We start from the raw sequence: 17421 nt of genomic DNA, 5'->3' as shown, positions 1-17421 counted from the left end.
AATTCTGCCCAATCTGGATCGTTCTTTCCTCTTACGGGTACGAAACGGGTGCTCCTGCAGACCCACCCTGGCCCTGCTTTTCTTTGCACTTCTTCGACTGTCACGATGGGTGTCGCCTGGCACTTAGACACTGGGACCGCAAGCAGGGAGGCAATCTTTCCCTTTCTCCCCTCCCCCATTAGAACGGGCTAATGCAGAGATTCATTTCCTAGCTCTGGTTTTCTGCATCACCCCTCCCTGAAACACAAAGACTCAGGATGGGCCTTAAAGAGTCCTTTTGTTTATAAAGGGTCATTTCCTGCCGTTAGCTCACACCCAGAGACTCCCACCCATTTCGCAAGCAGAGGCACTGATTTGCTTAGGAAGGAACAAAACAAAACAATTTCAGGTAAGCAAACCAGGCCTAAGAAAATCTTTTAGAACACAGCAAGGTCTAGTGCGTCACTAACTTTTCCTTATTTTGTTAAAGTAATAATTTAACAAACGAAACAAGAGGCAAGGTCTAAGGGTTTTCACTTAAAAAGGCTTAAAATTAAAACCATTCCCCCCACCCCAAACAGCCCACCCTGCACGTAGCTTGGCAGGCCAAAGCAGAATTCTGTATTACAATGGGGAAATGGAAAGTAGAAAGAAAGTGGAAAAATGAGAATTAAAGTTTTTTTTAATGCACAGCAGGCACTGTTGGTACAATACCTACCTTTTAGTTAAGGAAAGGGGCTTAAAATGACTTGTCAAAGACAAGCAATTTCCGTGACTTGTCCCTAGGGTCCCTCACAAAGAGTTAAGAAAAAAATTAACGAAGAATACTTCTAATAGGGATTTATGTACCATTGGTTCTAAGACTAATCAGGTAATGGCAAAATTTTTTTTTTTTTTTTGAGACAGAGTCTCACTCTGTTGCCCGGGCTAGAGTGAGTGTCGTGGCGTCAGCATAGCTCACAGCAACCTCAAACTCCTGGGCTTAAGCGATCCTACTGCCTCAGCCTCCCGGGTAGCTGGGACTACAGGCATGCACCACCATGCCTGGCTAATTTTTTCTATATATATTTTAGTTGTCCATATAATTTCTTTCTATTTTTAGTAGAGACGGGGGTCTCACTCTTGCTCAGGCTGGTCTCGAACTCCTGACCTCGAGCGATCCACCCGACTCGGCCTCCCAGAGTCCACCCGACTCGGCCTCCCAGAGTGCTAGGATTACAGGCGTGAGCCACCTCGCCCGGCCAGCAAAAATTTTTAAAGTTTGCCCAAGGTCAAGTATTGACATAAATGCCATAAATGAGCCTAATCCAATGACCTGCATTTTCATTAGTGCGGTCATCTACTCTGTCAATCTGATGCCCTAAGTAGTGACGACTTACATTTCTTTTATCCTGAAGTGTCCTCTGGTCCCCTTTACGATGACTAGAAATGGCTCCCGAGTCCATGAGGCTGACAAGCAGGCGTAAATTGTGGCCAAGAGGTGGCCGCTCAAAGGTTCACAAAGCATGGATTAGATGCTCCTTCGTGGCGACATGTACAGGTGCTTGAAGGCTGGATTTCTCTGGCTAGAGCCAGCAACATACCTTTTTACTTTGCAGGCAAATGTAGGAAAACACACCGAGCTTGAGGCTACACTCAATCAAAGGTCCAGAAGTGGTAAGTCTGTCTCCAAATCAATTCCACCTGGGTTATTAACATTAACCCTGACAACCCAACAGTCACATCGGCAAAACAGGAATCAGATCCACCTCGCCCTGCTTTTTACTTGAACTCATTCCCGCCACGCCAGGCCCACACGTCTCTGCTGGTCCTGTGGAATTATGTACTAGGTTTCCACTCGAGAAGGACAAAAGGGAAGGAATCCTTGATGTGTGAAAAACTGCTGCGTAGTCCCACAAGAGATCTATCCCTTACCATCCGAATAACATTTCTGCCTTAAAAGCGTGTGACGTGACAACTGCAGTTTTGGAGGGTAATAAAGTGGGGAAAGGGGGTTCAGAAATGATCATCCTGAAGGCAGAAATAATTAAAATGTCATCTGACAACTGCTGAGAAAGGGTTATGACCAGGTGGTGTATCCGACAGGCTTCAGCGTTTGACAGGCTGGTTTGTATTCCAGTCGTTTCACAAAACACAAACGTATTGGGCAATGCTGGGCGTTGTTCTAGGGGCATCTGGGGACTTGACAGCATTAAACAAGAGGTCCCCGTTACATTCCAGGGGTACAAAATAACAAAGTATAGTAAGTACACAAAGGCCATGTCAGGAGGGAAGAAGTCCTACCTGGAAAATAAAAGGGTTGGGAATCCCCGACAATTTAAACCTGGGAAGTCAAAGGTCTCTCTGGGGTAACATCTGAACTGAGCGAGATCTGATCGAATGACAAGGATGAGGCTGCCCTGTAAGGGCTGGGGGTCGGGCTTTCCAGGCACACACAAAGGCCCTGGGGCAGAAACAAGTTTGGCAAGTTGGAGATACCTAAATAAGGCCCAGGCAGCTGAAGCATAATGAATGAGGCTGTGATTCTTGGCAGATGAGGTCAGAGAGACCAGCAGGGCCCAGATCACATGAACCTCATGTGCCACTAGAGAATTTTAAGCTCCTATCCCCGAGCTGTAAAACCTCAGACAAATTACTGAATCTCCCAGAGCCTCAGTTTTCTTATCCCAAAATGTGGGATGATAACACTTCCTTTGGTCTGTTAAGAGAGCAATGTTAAAAGCAGAGTAGACAAGAATTCCAAACACGCTGAATACGTTCGTTACCATGCAAAAATCCGTAAGCATTTTTATAAGTTTGATGATATTTGGACTTGCACCTGATCTTCGATTCACTTGATTTTCTTACAACTATTGAGAAAAGTAAGATTGCAAAGGAAGTTTCTGCAACACACATGGTCTTGGTGTTAGCTCTAACAATTCTTTCTCGCTCACTCCTGGGGAAAGGCTTGGAGGTCCTGGGAAAAGCAGGAATTGGGCTTGAGAAGGCAGAATGGGAACAGTGGATGACGTGGCCCAGTTAGTAGTGGGTGACCGATCCCAGCACTAGCCGATTTTCCCATTCCTTCTGCCCAGATAGGCAAGGCCCTAAGCAGCAGCAGGCACGGAGGGTTTCAAAGTCCCCAGCGTCCTGGATGTGCAACGTCCTCCCTCCCCCTCCCCAAACACATCCTGCCTGGCTTGGAGGGATACAGTGTTTAAAACCAGATGCCTCCTTGGAAACTCACACATTTTAAGTCCCGTAAATCACACATGCTGGGTAAAGTAATTACACTTTTGTAGCACTTCCCCTCTGAGCACAAAGGAAATGCTGTAGCTTCTGCAATAGGATAGCACTTTCTGTGCACACTTTCTCCCAGGAGGCATCCAACTTCCATCCTAGAGGTGGGCACAGGAGGAATTTTCCTGAAACAGGATCCTATGGATTCAAGGAAAAAAAAAATTTGGTAATCCCGAGCATTTCTCTTAGGATGACGTTGGCCACCAGCCAAGCACATCTACCTGGTGACACAAGAATTTTAGGGGGGGGGGAATCAGAGGAATGTCACACCAAAAAAAAAAAAAATCAACTCATGAGAAGGATTCATTAAAAGTAGAAGCTGGCCTCTAAATTTATTTTCATGGGTTGGCGAGATGGACCTCAACTTTGAGATGCTCAGATTTCTCCTGAGACCTTTGAAAACTCTAAGGTCCAACAGGATAGAAACAGGCTGCCTAACACTCCCGTTTCATTTTAAATTTGTGTGACAATATTGCATTACAGCCGGGAATTCGAATCTACCTTCCTGGTGTGATTGGCATTTATTACACTGCCATTTCCTTTTTTTCTTTTTAGCACTTTACACAATATGCATCATAATGGTTGCATCAAGGGTTAAAAGCTGAGAAATACAAACGCAAGATGTTGTTGTTAAGTCCCTGGGCTACAGTTTCTTTCAGCTGACACTTAGGTGGGCAGAAAAGGCAGCCACAAACCTTTAGGGAAGTAGGAATTGAATCAACGAAAATCTCACCCACAGAATAGATATCTTTGGGCTGTAGACCAAAGGTTCATCCTACCCTTCTTCCTCCCCCACCCCCAACAATAAAGTCAAAAAACAACAAAGCAACTTGAGAAATTCTGTCTGATAAAAACACACACGCCTCCCTAGATTTTATGGTGGCTTGGTCTTGCCTTCTGGGTATAGGGTTGGGAAATGGAAAGTTGGAGAAGTGAAAGCCTGGGAATTAATGGCAAATTTTAAAGGAAAACAAGTTGCAGAGACTAGATACAAGCAAAGAAGCATGAGAAATACTGTACATACCTGGATTTTTTTTCTAGCTCCCTCCCAGGCTTTCCAATGGGTAAGTATACCAAACTCTATTGTAAGTAGGCAGATTACATGTAATGTATTTTTACGTTGCTAAGTTAAAGAGTGCAAAAAAAAAAAAAAAAAAAAACAAACAAAAAAAAAAAACCTGTTTTGATTTCTCCTGAGAATTTTCAATTCCCCTCCCCCTCCCAGACATTTTTCTCTCTCCACATGGCTTCAAGTTTTAGGTAAATTTTCTATCATGTTCACTGCTTATCCTCACAAGGTTTCCCAGAAACTAGGAATTACGTTTTCTGGGCGCTCATTCACATCACCCCCATTTTCATGTCCCAGCTACGTATTCCTCAATTGTTCTCAAAATCGTAATTCAAGGTCGGCCCTCTGCACCCCAAACCCAACATCTTCACCTCCTAACTGACCTCTTTTCTTCCCCTTTCAACCTATTTTCGATTTCTACAAATACAACTACCATTTAGTGAGTCACTCACAGGAGAAACCCCAAGATGTCTGTCCCCTTGTTTCCTCTCCTGAACACCTCTTGGGTCTCTGCCTCAGCTGCCACCGCCAGCCACCACCTGACTTTGAGACCAAGGTTCTTGGCAGCGGGAACCTCACTAATCGTTCTCAACAATTCCCAAACCCACTGCATCCCCTTGCCCACTGGGACCCTCCTGGATGCCACCCTGTGCGGCACATGCACCCTGCCCTCCATCAGAGGACAGCCCAACTCCAAGGGCAGAAGGCAAGTTCCACTGTCACCTCCTCACCTGCGGCCTGTGCCATTCTTACTTCCCCTTCCTCTCCTGCCTTCTTCCTCTTCCCCAAAAGGGCATTAAGCCTCTCCAAATGTTCATGCCTTGCCTGGGTCCTCTTTTCCCCATTGTCACACCCCTTTTCTTATCTGTCAAAATCTTAACTGAGACTTAGCTTAAATGTCACCTCTTCTTTAAAGCTTTCTTTGACAGAGCTCCAATCACCTCCTTGCGGGGTTGACTGTCGTCCCAACTCTCAGCTTCGACACCCTGCCCTATTATGTGTTTATTTATACAGGGTCGTCAGCATTAAACTGTGAGCAACTTTAAGGCAGGAACTGCCCCTCTCTAATCTTGGCACCCCCAGACTCTGCACGCGAAAGCCCTGGTTACGGGATCTCTCAATGCCTCAGTCACCTCCCCCAGAGAATGAGGACAATCGTCCTCGTCCTCGCAACACCTTGACCCGCGATGAAGTAAGATTATATACACAGAGTGGTTGGCCAGTACTTGGCACACAGTAAGTACTCAGTAAAAGAGATGACTATATCTTGAGTGAATGGATAAAAAGATTTCTCAGAATTTCGTAGGCTAAAAGATATCCGTATTTCCCTTTTTCTGGTATCAGCAACATTGACGAACTGGGCAATTTTATAAGCTTAAACCTGTACCCTTTGGTCAGCGTCAAGTTCCAGGTAATGTCAAGCACTCCCTGCTCCCCAACACACACACACACACACACACACACTCACTCTCTCTCTCTCTCTCTCTCTCTGCACTGAAGTTGTTTAACCAATTCCCCCAGTATGCTTTAAAGGTAGGGATGTGAGTTATGCCCAAGTTATCCCCGTATGTCAAATAAGCTCACCCTCCCTCCTCATGGGACATGGAGCCAACACATCCTCACGGCCACATAGCATCCATTTCAATACCTGGTCCCAGATGGCCTCAAGCCCACTGAGCTATGCAGCCTCTTTCGCTCCAGCTATTAAGGTTCATTCTCCTCATTCCTTCCTAAGTTTTTTTCTTTGACCAAAGCAAGCACTGTTCAAGAGGAACATTTGCATTCCCTTTCCCCTACCCCCAGGCAGACACTAAGGTGCCAAATGAAACTGAACACAAACATTCCAAAGTGGCTGTCACACAGAGCAGGCTTGTTTGGGAACAGAGGGAGCTCCGCACTCTTCTACCTAACCAAGGCTTCCGGAAGCCCACGTCCAAAAGGTCAAACGGGATTCCACAGCAAAATCAAATTCTAACGGTGAGACCCCAAGCGCACCGCAGTCCCACATTGGCGGTGGCTGTCAGATGGGGCCAGGCACACTCACCTGTGCACTCAAACGGAGGCTACTGATGGCAGATGGAAGGAGGTCATTTGCCAGTGGGTCCATCCATGACTTCTCTAAGTCCCCAGTGGACCAGAGACACTCAAATACTAAACAAGTGGCTGCTTATCTGACGGACGACCTATACAAACTCACAATCACCCACCTTACCTGTAAGGATATTTCATATACGTTTACGAAGTCTGCGTTCCTTGAGAAATGAGTCCCACCTTGAAAGCAGCTCAGACTAGATTCAGGAGAACGTGTTCTGCAGAGCATACAGGTAGACTAGGGCAATCCTGAAAGTCAAGTTTGGATTTATTTGGTGAACAGAATAGCACTGAAAGATGTGGGGGCATCAGAGGACCCAGCGGTACAGCATAAGGATGGATTTTGAGAAAAGATATCAGAACAAGGAGAGCAGCTAAGATCACTCAAATGACCAGGATAAAAGAATGACTAGGTTATTACAAAGAAAGGCTACAATGACCATTAACAGGTCCAATGCCCAATGGCCCAAAGCAAGGCTTGTGAGCAAAACAAACTGACCAACACAATGGTTTTGTGAGTATCACTGCCAAAACCTTGATTTCAGATTTCTGGTCTCCAGAATTGCAAGAGAGTTAAGTTCCTGTTGTTTTAAGCCAACATACATATACATATATATGTAAATAAATATAAAATAGGCTGGGTATGGTGGCTCACGCCTATAATCCCAGCACTTTGGGAGGCCAAGGTGGGAGGATGGCTTAGAGCCCAGGAGTTTAAGACCGGCTTGGGCAATATCGTTAGACCCCCACCTCTACAAAAAAAAAAAAATTAAAAAATTAACTGGGCGTGGTGGAATGTGCCTTTAGTCCTAGCTACTTGGGAGGCTGAGGCGGGAAGATTGCTTGAGCCTCGCAATTCGGGGTTATGGTGAGCTATGATTGTACCACTGCACCCCAGGCTGGGCAAGAGGGCAAGATCCTGTCTCAAAAGAAATATATAAATAAAATAAAAATACATAGTTATATGATATATAAAATGTATACTTATATGTATATTTTTCTCTTTACAAATATAGCCTTTAATGGCTGTACATATCATAACCCCTTTCTGGAATTACACAAGTGATTTACTTAGCAGTTTCTCTATGTTAGACATAAGACACTATGAATTTTCACTATCGTAAGTAACTGTAATAACCACTCCTATAAATAAGTCTTTGTTATACCCTATTTCCTTATGGTGAATATCTAAAAATAAAATTATTAAAAGGCTTCAGCACATTGATACATAGTGACAAAGTCCTTCTGAAAAGCCGCACTAATTTATGTCACCTTTGTAGTGCACAAGAGCACCCACTTTACTGCCCCATCAACAGCGCTGAACACTTGCATCCCCCAAGCAAAAATTAACATGAACCTACAGAAGTTCTATGAAAGCATCTCCAAAAAAAGAACCTCTACCCCATCCAAACTATCCATCCAAAAAACAAATGCCACTGGAAACAAAGACGACGATATACGTATGTACCTACGGCTTTACCAGGCAAATTCTACAACCACTGCTGGAAAAGTAACTCGCAAATGCTGTATTGGTAGTGGTTCTCACAGCACCATTTTAGTATGAGGTCACTGCATTTTCATCAGATCACTGCCACCAAATCCTACTCTATGATTGAAATATAATCTTACTGTATTAGATTTGATTTCCAACAACAGAGACTCCACACTTGGTTAAATCGTGTAAAACCATTTTGTACCTTCCCAGAGTCATAACGTAGATTAATCTTAATGCTCAATGACAACCTGAGGTTGCCACATCAAACTGACATTTACCCTTTCCATGTTCCAATTATAAGAAACAAAATTTTCTTTATGACCCCAAAATGCTGGCAAAATTACTAAGCACTTTAAAAGAAGGAGTGCGAAGTAAAGATTTGCAGTAACCTCTGAAGAACTGACTTTGTACGATTTCTGCCCAACATCTGCCAAACATCTTTTCAATCAATATTCCAACAGCGCCAAGGTTTTGGCTTTTTTAGTTTTAAGTACAAGTCAGTTCAGTGAAAGCAATTTAAGGAGAAATTACTTAACACCAGTGCTTCAACATAGCAAAGGCCTTTTAGCAATGATTTGTAATCACTTGGGGTAAAATAAAAGTAAAAATAAAACCAAAGTATGTATTTATCTGATTTCCAAGAAACAAATTTCTATTTTGAAAATTCAATGACCAACAAATAAATTATTTCCAAGTACAACATGGAAAAAGTCTTGCTATATTTAAATATATTAAAACTCACGAATGACAACTGATTAGATAAAATAAATTATGGGTCTATTTACTTATATATTAATTTTAACAAAGTGACTGTAAAATTGGAGACAAATTCTACAAATTATTTTATTAATTACCAAATAACATAAGAAATGATCTGATACTGTATTAGATATATGCAAATAAACCTTATAACTCTCAGATCCCGGTAAGATTTTGACAACTGGTTTTTTCTTTACAGGGACAACTTGCACAGGAACACACACATCCAACACACTAGAAACCAGAAAGCCAGATGTATTCTCTCTCTTACACAGTTGGCTAGCCAAATCCTAAAATTATTTTTCCTCAAAGTTTTAAATACTATCCAAAGCAGAAGTACATGTTCTGCCCAAATTCTGAAAAACACTGAACCCTAAGAAGCCGCAAAACATTTCCCCAAATCCTGGACTGTTCGTTCCATACAACTTGGAACCAAATAAGAATCTCAGTATCATTATTTCAGGGTAAGCATTGGAAACTCTGAAATGGGGTTACGATATACTAAAGGATAAAAGGAACTTATTGCAAAAATAGGAAGAAAAAATAACCACGGATTCTACAACATGGTAGAAAGCCCAGATCACTTAAGATCTTTGAAACAAACTATTTTTTCTTAATGATGATTGGACTCATTTTTCCACATCAGTTCAGTGGCCACCAGAAATCACAACAAAGCACATTTTTCCTTTCTTGTCATTATGTGTATATGTATGTTTTATGTGTGTGTTCTGTTTACTGGAGTCCACTGCCAGGGCTTTTAAATGTGTTCAAGAACAAGGTGCTGATCGCTGGGTGGGCAGGGAAGGAGTCCAGTGCAGTGGTTTTGTATGATGTGGAGCACATTAAATGGGACTCAAATATCCTATTTATTTTACTTGTGGCTTTCAAGGTTGGGGGGGGCGGGGAAAGGAGGTTAGGAGTTTTACAAAAACAAAACATAAAACTAAAACAGGGAATTAGGGCAAAATTACCTGGAGCCTTCTTTCAAACCAACTCACTTTCTTTTCCTGAATTCCCGATATTATAAATCCTCGCTTTTCATGGTACACTCTACCTCTTGGACAACTTTGGCTCTGAACTCTTCCCACCTGTCCTCTTATTTTTTAAAATAAGAAATGTTTTGCTAAAAATACTGATACTTCCCAGAGGCACATACCATTTCTACCTGAAAACGAACACTGGCAGGGCAACAGGACAAGTGAGAGGCAGTGACTGTACCGTGATGGCCCATGATTATACCCTAATTATTATACTCAAGCTCATATTAACGGAGGGGCACCCAGGAAAAGGGCAGGCAATACCTCAGTCCTGGCGGCAGTTCAGCTGGGATGGCTCAAGCAGAAAAATATGATTCTTTTCTGCTTAAGATACTCAACCTCTTTTGCTACCTACCAAACGCAAAAAATCGTCATTACCATCATCTTTGGTGTGCCTGATTGACTTTCTCCCAGCTACAACTTTTAACTTGGGGGAACAGAGAAGGACGGTTTCACACAATACACTCTTACCCTTAGGAAGCAAACAGATTGCCTATCCAACCAAAATAGAACGTTTCTGAAGCAATGATTACCTTAACGCGTTAAGTGGATTGGTTACATATAGCAATAAAGAAAGCAAACTTAACATATTAAAAAACTTTAAATGATAAGGAAAAATAAATAGCAAAGCAGCCAGCTGAGGTTCAAGGAAAAAAAATGGAACTTGCAATTCCAGTCTCCATCTCTTTAAAAACAAAAAACAAAAAACAACACACACACACACAAAAAAAAACTATCAGTAGTATCCCTACATTTGTAGTTATGAAACAAGCACCTAACTCTTTTCAAAACAATACCGTCTCATAAAACAGGCAATTTCCGCAGGTGAGAAGGCGATTCGGCTTAATGCATTTCACCTGGGTTGCACTACCAACCACTGTGTTGAGTGTAAAGTCTTTTTTTTTTTTTTTTTTTGCATTGTTTTGCCTGGTCTTGGGTTTCTCTTCTATCTTCCCCATTTAAACAGTTCCCATTTTACCAGTGAACAATGTGCAGAGGGCTTAAGTATTAATGAATTCCTCCTGCAATGTTTGGTTTCACTATGAGAATTTGGGTTTGCACACAGCACAGTATCTGAACAATCATCTCAAAATCCTAACCTTCTTAGACTCTGTTTACCTTCTGTGTTCATCTTCTGTATCAGGATGCAATACCTGTAAAAATCCTTCTTAGGGCATATATTCAGATGTATACTTTTTCTGCATCTACACACACTGTGAAGTTCCCCGTAGAATGTTTAAGAACTCAACTATGCGGGATCTTAAGAAGTAAAGGAAAAATGGTTTCTTGGACTCCAGAGAATGTACCTGCAGGAACCAGAGTCATTTGATAGGATACTGCCAATATCCGAACTACAAAATTTTGAGACGTTTGTTCCTAAGTCCCGCCCCACCCCGTTTCCCCACGTTTACTAAACTTTGCACCAAAGGAACGCTCCGCGACCGCACCGAGCCCACTATCACAGACACACCACGTAAAATTTATACTCAGAAGTCAAAGTCCTGTTAAAACATCCTCGATGAGCACTCCGTGAATTGTTAGGTTTTTAACCTTTTTATTCCGCTCCCACATCTGCGCGGCCCCGAAACTTACAAAAGCTAATCGCCCAGGTTCGGGGTCTTTGACTCATCAGAGAAGAATGCGGCTGATGAGTTATCTATTAATCCAAAATGCCTGAGCTAGAAAAGACATTTCACCAAGGAGTTTTAACACTGAAAGGAAGGGGGCAGGGATCAGAGGTACCTTTTAACGAGAACTTTCCCCCCAATTTCTTCCTTAATCCCCACCCAGCTACACGCACACACAACTTCCAGCCCCAAACCCAGAGCTAAGTCCTGACCGTCCGGGTCCCCATAATCTGAGGTCACCCAGGAGTCAACTCTCGATTCCACTTTTTAAATCCCGGGCAAACAAAGCTGAGCATTTATACTTACAAAAAGTCTCCGCAAAGTCCTCAGAGTTACGCAATTTTAGGCACACAGACGCGCGTGGACGCAAAAAACACACGCAGTCCGGATACACCCCATCGGGGCCACATTTCGGGGCAGTGTCCCGAGCAAGGGCAGTTCCCAAACCTTCAGCCGCGGCGCCCCCCTCCCTGGGACCCGCGCCCCGCCGGCCGCCCGCACTTTGGAGAAAGCCCGCGGCTTCCGTCCCCGGTCGCGCCCGCCACCGCACCGAGCCGCTCCGTACCTCTTCCTCCTGAAGGTTGGCCTCGCTCGGGGTGTTCTCCTTCTCGGCTTTGCCGCCGTTGTTCATCTTCCCGGTCCTTCCTCGCGGGGCAGGGCTGGGGCGCGGGGCTGGCGAGGGCGCGCTCGCCCACTTCTGCCTTCCGCGGGCGCCGGGGCTCCCTCGGGCGGGCGCCGCGGGCTGCGGGGGCTGGAGCGGGGCAGCGGCGGCCGGGCGCGGCGAGGCTGCGGCGCGGGCGACTCAGGAAGTGCGAGCGAGAGACGGGGCAGGGCGAGGGCGCGGGCCGAGCGAGAGGGGACGGAGACAATCGGGCCCCGGGAGGGAGACCTGGAGAGGGAGGGCGGGCGCCAGGGGAGGAAGGAAGGAAGGAAGAAAGGATGGGGCGAGGACGCGCGTCCCAGGAGGGAGCCCGGAGAGTTGGGGATGTGGCCGAGTCGGGGCTGGGGGCCGCCGCTGGCCGGGCCGGGCAGCCGCAGGAAGGAGGGGACGAGGGGTGCCCGGAGAGGAGGAGGAGCGGGGCAGCGGGGCAGCGGGGCGCGGGCCGCGGCTGGGACGCTGGCACCCGGAGAGCCGCCGAGTGCGCGCTCCAGGCAGGCTCTGCAAGTACGGGATCCTAGCAGCTCCCTTTCTCTCGCCCGCCTCCCTCCTCTCTCCCCTCCCTCTCCTCCTCCCTCCGCCCTCCCTGGACGTGGGCTGCCGGCTCCAGCCCGGAGGGACGGGACGGGGGACGGCGAAGCCCCCCGCGGGAGGAGGGGCTGCGCCGAGCGCGGCGGCCGGGCGGCCGGATGGCGCGCGCCGGGGAGGGGCCGGGGCGCGGGCGGAAGCTGCAGACCCCGGCCCGGGCTCGGCGGGAGATCGGAGGGGAGAAGGCCAGCTCCTCCCGCTCCCTCGGCCCCTGGCGCCCGGGCGTCCGAGCGGGACCCGAGATGGCCACCTCGATTGTCCGCGCGCTCGAGCTGGGAGAGGGGCTTCGGGGCCCAGGCCCTGCCTGCAAGAACCGCGAACTGGCATGTGCTACTTTTTTGTTTGCCCGCTTTTCACGGGGGATCAGCACCCATTGTCCCTAAGCCTACCCTTCTCTAAAGCTCCCGGGGAGACCCTTATTCTTGCCCTCGGAGTCGCCGGCTGAAATGACAAGATGAGGGAACTCGAGGGACACCGGGGACAGCCCCCTCCGGCCCGGCTTCTTCAGGACATGGCTTCAACCCTATCTCAAACGCCAGTCCTGCGACGCCTTCCCCGCACAGGCTGCTGGCTCTATCGCACGGCCCTCACCAGACTTTTCTGGAACTATTTATCTAGCCGGCTACCCCACTCATTCAAGGCGCTCCTTCCTGGAAAACAAGACTTACTTATCTTTTTAATCCCACGACTAATTTCACGGGTCTACCTGCACATGTAAATAGCAGGCACTCAACAAATATTTGTTGGTTAAATGAATATTCCTCACTGCAAGCAAAACTGGAGGTCTGTCCCCATGATCTATCGACAAGAAAGGGGCCTCGACGTTTGCAACAACCTCCCAGGACTGCGCCGCTCCTGCTTCCTCCTCTGAGAGATGAGAGTAGTTGCAACTGCTAGGGTTTGGGAGTTTATAGATTGCTAGAGCTAAAGCACCTGGCACCCGTACGTGCTTAGTTTACATTGACAACACGTGGAAGCTAACATTCTTCTTAAAGAAATTTCCATTTTGCCTGGGCCCTGAGAGTTTTTTCCAACATTGGATCATTTAAGCTTTTAAACTTGACGGCTACAAACTTATGAGTTGACAACTCCGAGGAACTCAGTAGGTTCCTCTCCACCCAGCTCTCCCAGGAGTTCTCTCTCTCTCTGAGTGCTGTTCCCGTCCTGCCCCACACCAATCACAACTCCTAACTGCAGACTCTGCTTACTGTTTATCTCCCCACCCCCACCAGACATTCTTTAGGCGCTGCTGGGGCTGGGTTGGGGGTGGCTGTGGGAGGGGACGATAAGGTTCCTGCCTTCAGGGAATGCGTGGAGGCAAGATAACCCCAAAACAACCTCACAGCGGCGTAATCACAGTATCCCCGGTCAAATAACAGAGCAAATATTTGCTTTAAGGGCATTATGTAGAGAAAAACAGTAGTAATACTTGGATTTATGTATTGGTTTTATTTCTTGGGAGTCTGGAGATTTTGAAAAAGAAAAGGCTTTCTACAGGGGGAGAAAATGTGTTTCTTTAATTGCTGTCATAATGTCATTTCTCTCTATAGGAACAAAAGTGTATCCTGGGTGTAAATAAACCAAGAGTCTGCAACTGAAGAAGTTTAGAAGAGTCAAGGCTACTATTGATCTGGAAACTTCCTCTGTGTTCTGCTGTGTTGATTGTGTCCATTGGCAGCCCTTTCCACTGCCAGCTCCTCCCTCGGTTACATGAGGAACCACGAGAGGGCGATGTCTTCCTGAGCAATAGCTGAGTGGTGGTCTTGGGCCCATGTAGTGACCAATAATGCTGACACTTTGTCCTCAGCCATTCTTGCCTGTGACCGAGGATACTCCACAGAAAGGCATTGTCTTGTTGGAAGCTGGCACAGGCCCAAGAAAAATGACAATTAATCTAGTCCTTGATGTCAGACCCCACTTAGGGGTAAGTGGAATACGTTGTGTGAGTTCAGGATGCTGGGAGAACCTCCCCTACCCCGCCCAGGAAACGTGGCTTCATTCCAAACATAGAGCCTGATTCCTTTGTCTTTAAGCCAAGCCAGGACTTTGTCCATTGTTAAAAGTCAGAAACCTCTGGCATAAGAAACAAAAATAAGTTCCACGAGAGGATCCTTGCCTGGCTTTGTTCATGCTTGTGTTCCCAACATCTAGACAGTGCCTGACACATAGTGGGCACTCAATTATTTTTTAATGAATGAGCACATTAAGTCTTATCAGTTATTGATTCTCAGGTTTGAATGACATTATTGGATCCTTCCAAGATCCTCCAGGAAGGACTGAATCAGGGGTGGCATCTTAGAATGGAGAGCCACCACAAGGGTACTAGACAGGGTCTTAGCAGTGGTCTTTATCCATTATTTTGCAGGGAGGAGACCCTAGATAGACACCTGGTGCAGAGTGGGACAACTGGTAAGATTTCAAGAAATAAAAGATAAAAATTACACCATTTTCTTACACATTGGGCAATAAAGTGACCAATAAAGCAGGGATATCCGGTGAGAATGACATTCAGGGTGTTCTCAGAAAAGAGTATGGGGACAAGATAAGATGTCAGGTAAATAAGGATTCCTGTTTTCCATCCTTTCTGTGAAAAATGGTTTAGATTTATTTGGAAGAACAATGGAATAATATTTAATTACCAAGAAGACCCAAGGAAAATCTCGAAACAGACTTTCGCTATTTATAAAATTTTGTGATTGAGGGGAAAGAGTCTGAGTTTGTGGGGAGAAGGACAATGTAATTCAATCAGGACATAAATGATCTTTATGACTTGTTTACTGCTTCCAAGAAAGGAAGTTTCAAAAGTGAGCTGTCCTCAGTAGCAATAGTTTCCAGGCATATTGTGATTATAAGACAACAAAGGGATTTTATGTCCTGGAAAAATTGGGCTAATGACCAAAAAACGTCTGCTTTCTCCCGGGCCCACCACCCTACCGCATTGCTATCTAGCCTGCAAGGTTAGGTTGAAAGGGAAATATTGTATACACCTGTAGTTTTTATTACTCATCTCTGTTTCTCTGGCAGTGTTCATTTTGAGGCTTGCTCTAAGAAATCCAAACCCATAATTATGTCTTAAATGTCTGCCTCTGGGACTTACAAACATTAAAGGTCTATTTTGAGGCTATTTTCATGGCATGGGCTTTGTCCCTATGTTAGCGTTGCAACAGAAAGCTGCAGCGTCTATCACGCATGTTCTGATTGCCTGTTAACGCTTGTGCTGGGCCATTGACATTCTCAAGGCCAGAGGCTGTCTTTTATTGGTTTTTAGTCATCCTTGACACCTGTCTCCCTTACCCTACTCCCACCCACCTCCAGGTGATCACCATCTTCCCCTGATCATCCTTATTTAGTTAGTTATAATTGTGGCAAAAGACACATAACAAAACATTTACCATCTTAATCATTTTTAAGTGCATAGTTCAATAGTGGCACGTATATTCACGTGGGTGTGCAACAGCCCTGATTTTTACCTCCCAAAGAGTTCTGCAATCCACTCACTTCCCTCCAATCATTTGAGGAAACCCAATCAGCCCCGTCCAGGTCCCTGGCTTACAGCCCTGCCGAGTTCTCAGCTGACAGCCAGTACCAATTTACCAGCCTTGGGCGTGGATGCTCCAGCCCTGACTGAGTTGCCCCAGCTGGTGCCATGTGGAAGAGAGATGAACTTTTTTCTCACAAATCCTGCCCAGATTGCAAACATTGTTAGCAAAAAGTGAATGCTGTTGTTTTAAGCCACTGGGTTTTAAGGTGGTTTGTTATACAGCAAAGCCTAACTGGAACGTAACTGCATACCTAGAAATAATAATAGAAATCTGAAACACATGGCATTGGCTTCGGGATCAGGTGGAAGCTGGAAGCTAGAAGAACCTTGAGGAGTCTGTTACTGAAGAACACTTGTGAAAGGACAGCGACAATATTGTTACTGCAGGCTGGAGACCAGGAGGTCCTATTTAGGCACTGGAAGAACAATTAGCCAAACTAGCCTGCAGATAAATGAAAGCTAGAGAAAGTACCTACTGAACGTGGATATGGCTGGCTCTGGAGATTTCTGAATAGAAATCGAAACGGTTGGATGGTTTCTTTTTCATGCATATGATACAGTACAAGAGAAGTGAAGTGAGCTAAAAAAGGAACTGTTGCGTTTTCCATCAGAATTTAGAAGAAACATAAAGAAGCCAGGACTTGCTGGATTTGAAGTATTAATAAAACTATTTTTCATTCCTAGCTTCTCTAGAGGACTTAACTCTTTTTTTTTTTCCACAAACTTGTACAAACTTTACTCACAAAAATCTTTACACATTGCAACTTTCTACACAAAAATACTTCTGCAAGGATATCTGCCCAACAACTGCCTGCCCAACCTTAGACTAGTGTCATTCTTGTTATTGATCTTTGTAGCCAGAAATAATTATTTCAAAACAATGATGTAATCCTCCTCATTTTTTCCTTTAAAACCTTGTCTCCTTTACTGTCCTGAATCTGCGCGTAGTTTACTATGGCCCATGTATTCACATTGCAATACACGCAACCTAAACTTTTGTACCCCCACAATATGCTGAAATAAGAATTAAAAAAAAAAAAAGAATCAAGGATCTATATCAGTGGTTCCGGAAGATTAGCTGCATTAGAACCACCTGGATGGCTTGTTAAACCATTGAAAGCCTGGCCCCGCCCCCAAAGTTTATGGATCAGGAGTTCTGGGGTATATTCTCAAATATAAAAGATATATGTATCTATAGATATATTTTATATATATATCAAATATATCTTTTTCTTTTAGAGAGTCCCTCTCTGTTTGTTATTTAGGTTGATGAGAGAAATTTAAATATATGAGAGCA

At 45.2% G+C, this 17421-nt stretch overlaps 1 protein-coding gene across 6 annotated transcripts in view; it reads right to left on the bottom strand.

Moving 5' to 3' along the window:
• Positions 1-12498, bottom strand: part of RBPMS (RNA binding protein, mRNA processing factor) — a 165868-nt gene extending 153370 nt beyond the window's left edge. For 4 of the 6 annotated variants that reach the window (XM_069484954.1, XM_069484956.1, XM_069484958.1 and 1 more), the window contains exon 1: positions 11903-12105. In XM_069484954.1, the coding sequence (XP_069341055.1) occupies positions 11903-11968 (66 nt within the window). In that variant the 5' untranslated portion in view covers positions 11969-12105. Of the gene's footprint in view, positions 1-11902 lie in introns of all 6 variants that reach the window. The other 2 variants (XM_069484955.1, XM_069484953.1) reach the window with 1 other exon arrangement.
• Positions 12499-17421: the final 4923 nt, after the last annotated feature.

Source organism: Eulemur rufifrons, chromosome 12 (assembly GCF_041146395.1).
Source record: "Eulemur rufifrons isolate Redbay chromosome 12, OSU_ERuf_1, whole genome shotgun sequence".
NCBI lineage: Eukaryota > Metazoa > Chordata > Mammalia > Primates > Lemuridae > Eulemur > Eulemur rufifrons.
This window is presented reverse-complemented; position numbering and strand designations above follow the sequence as displayed.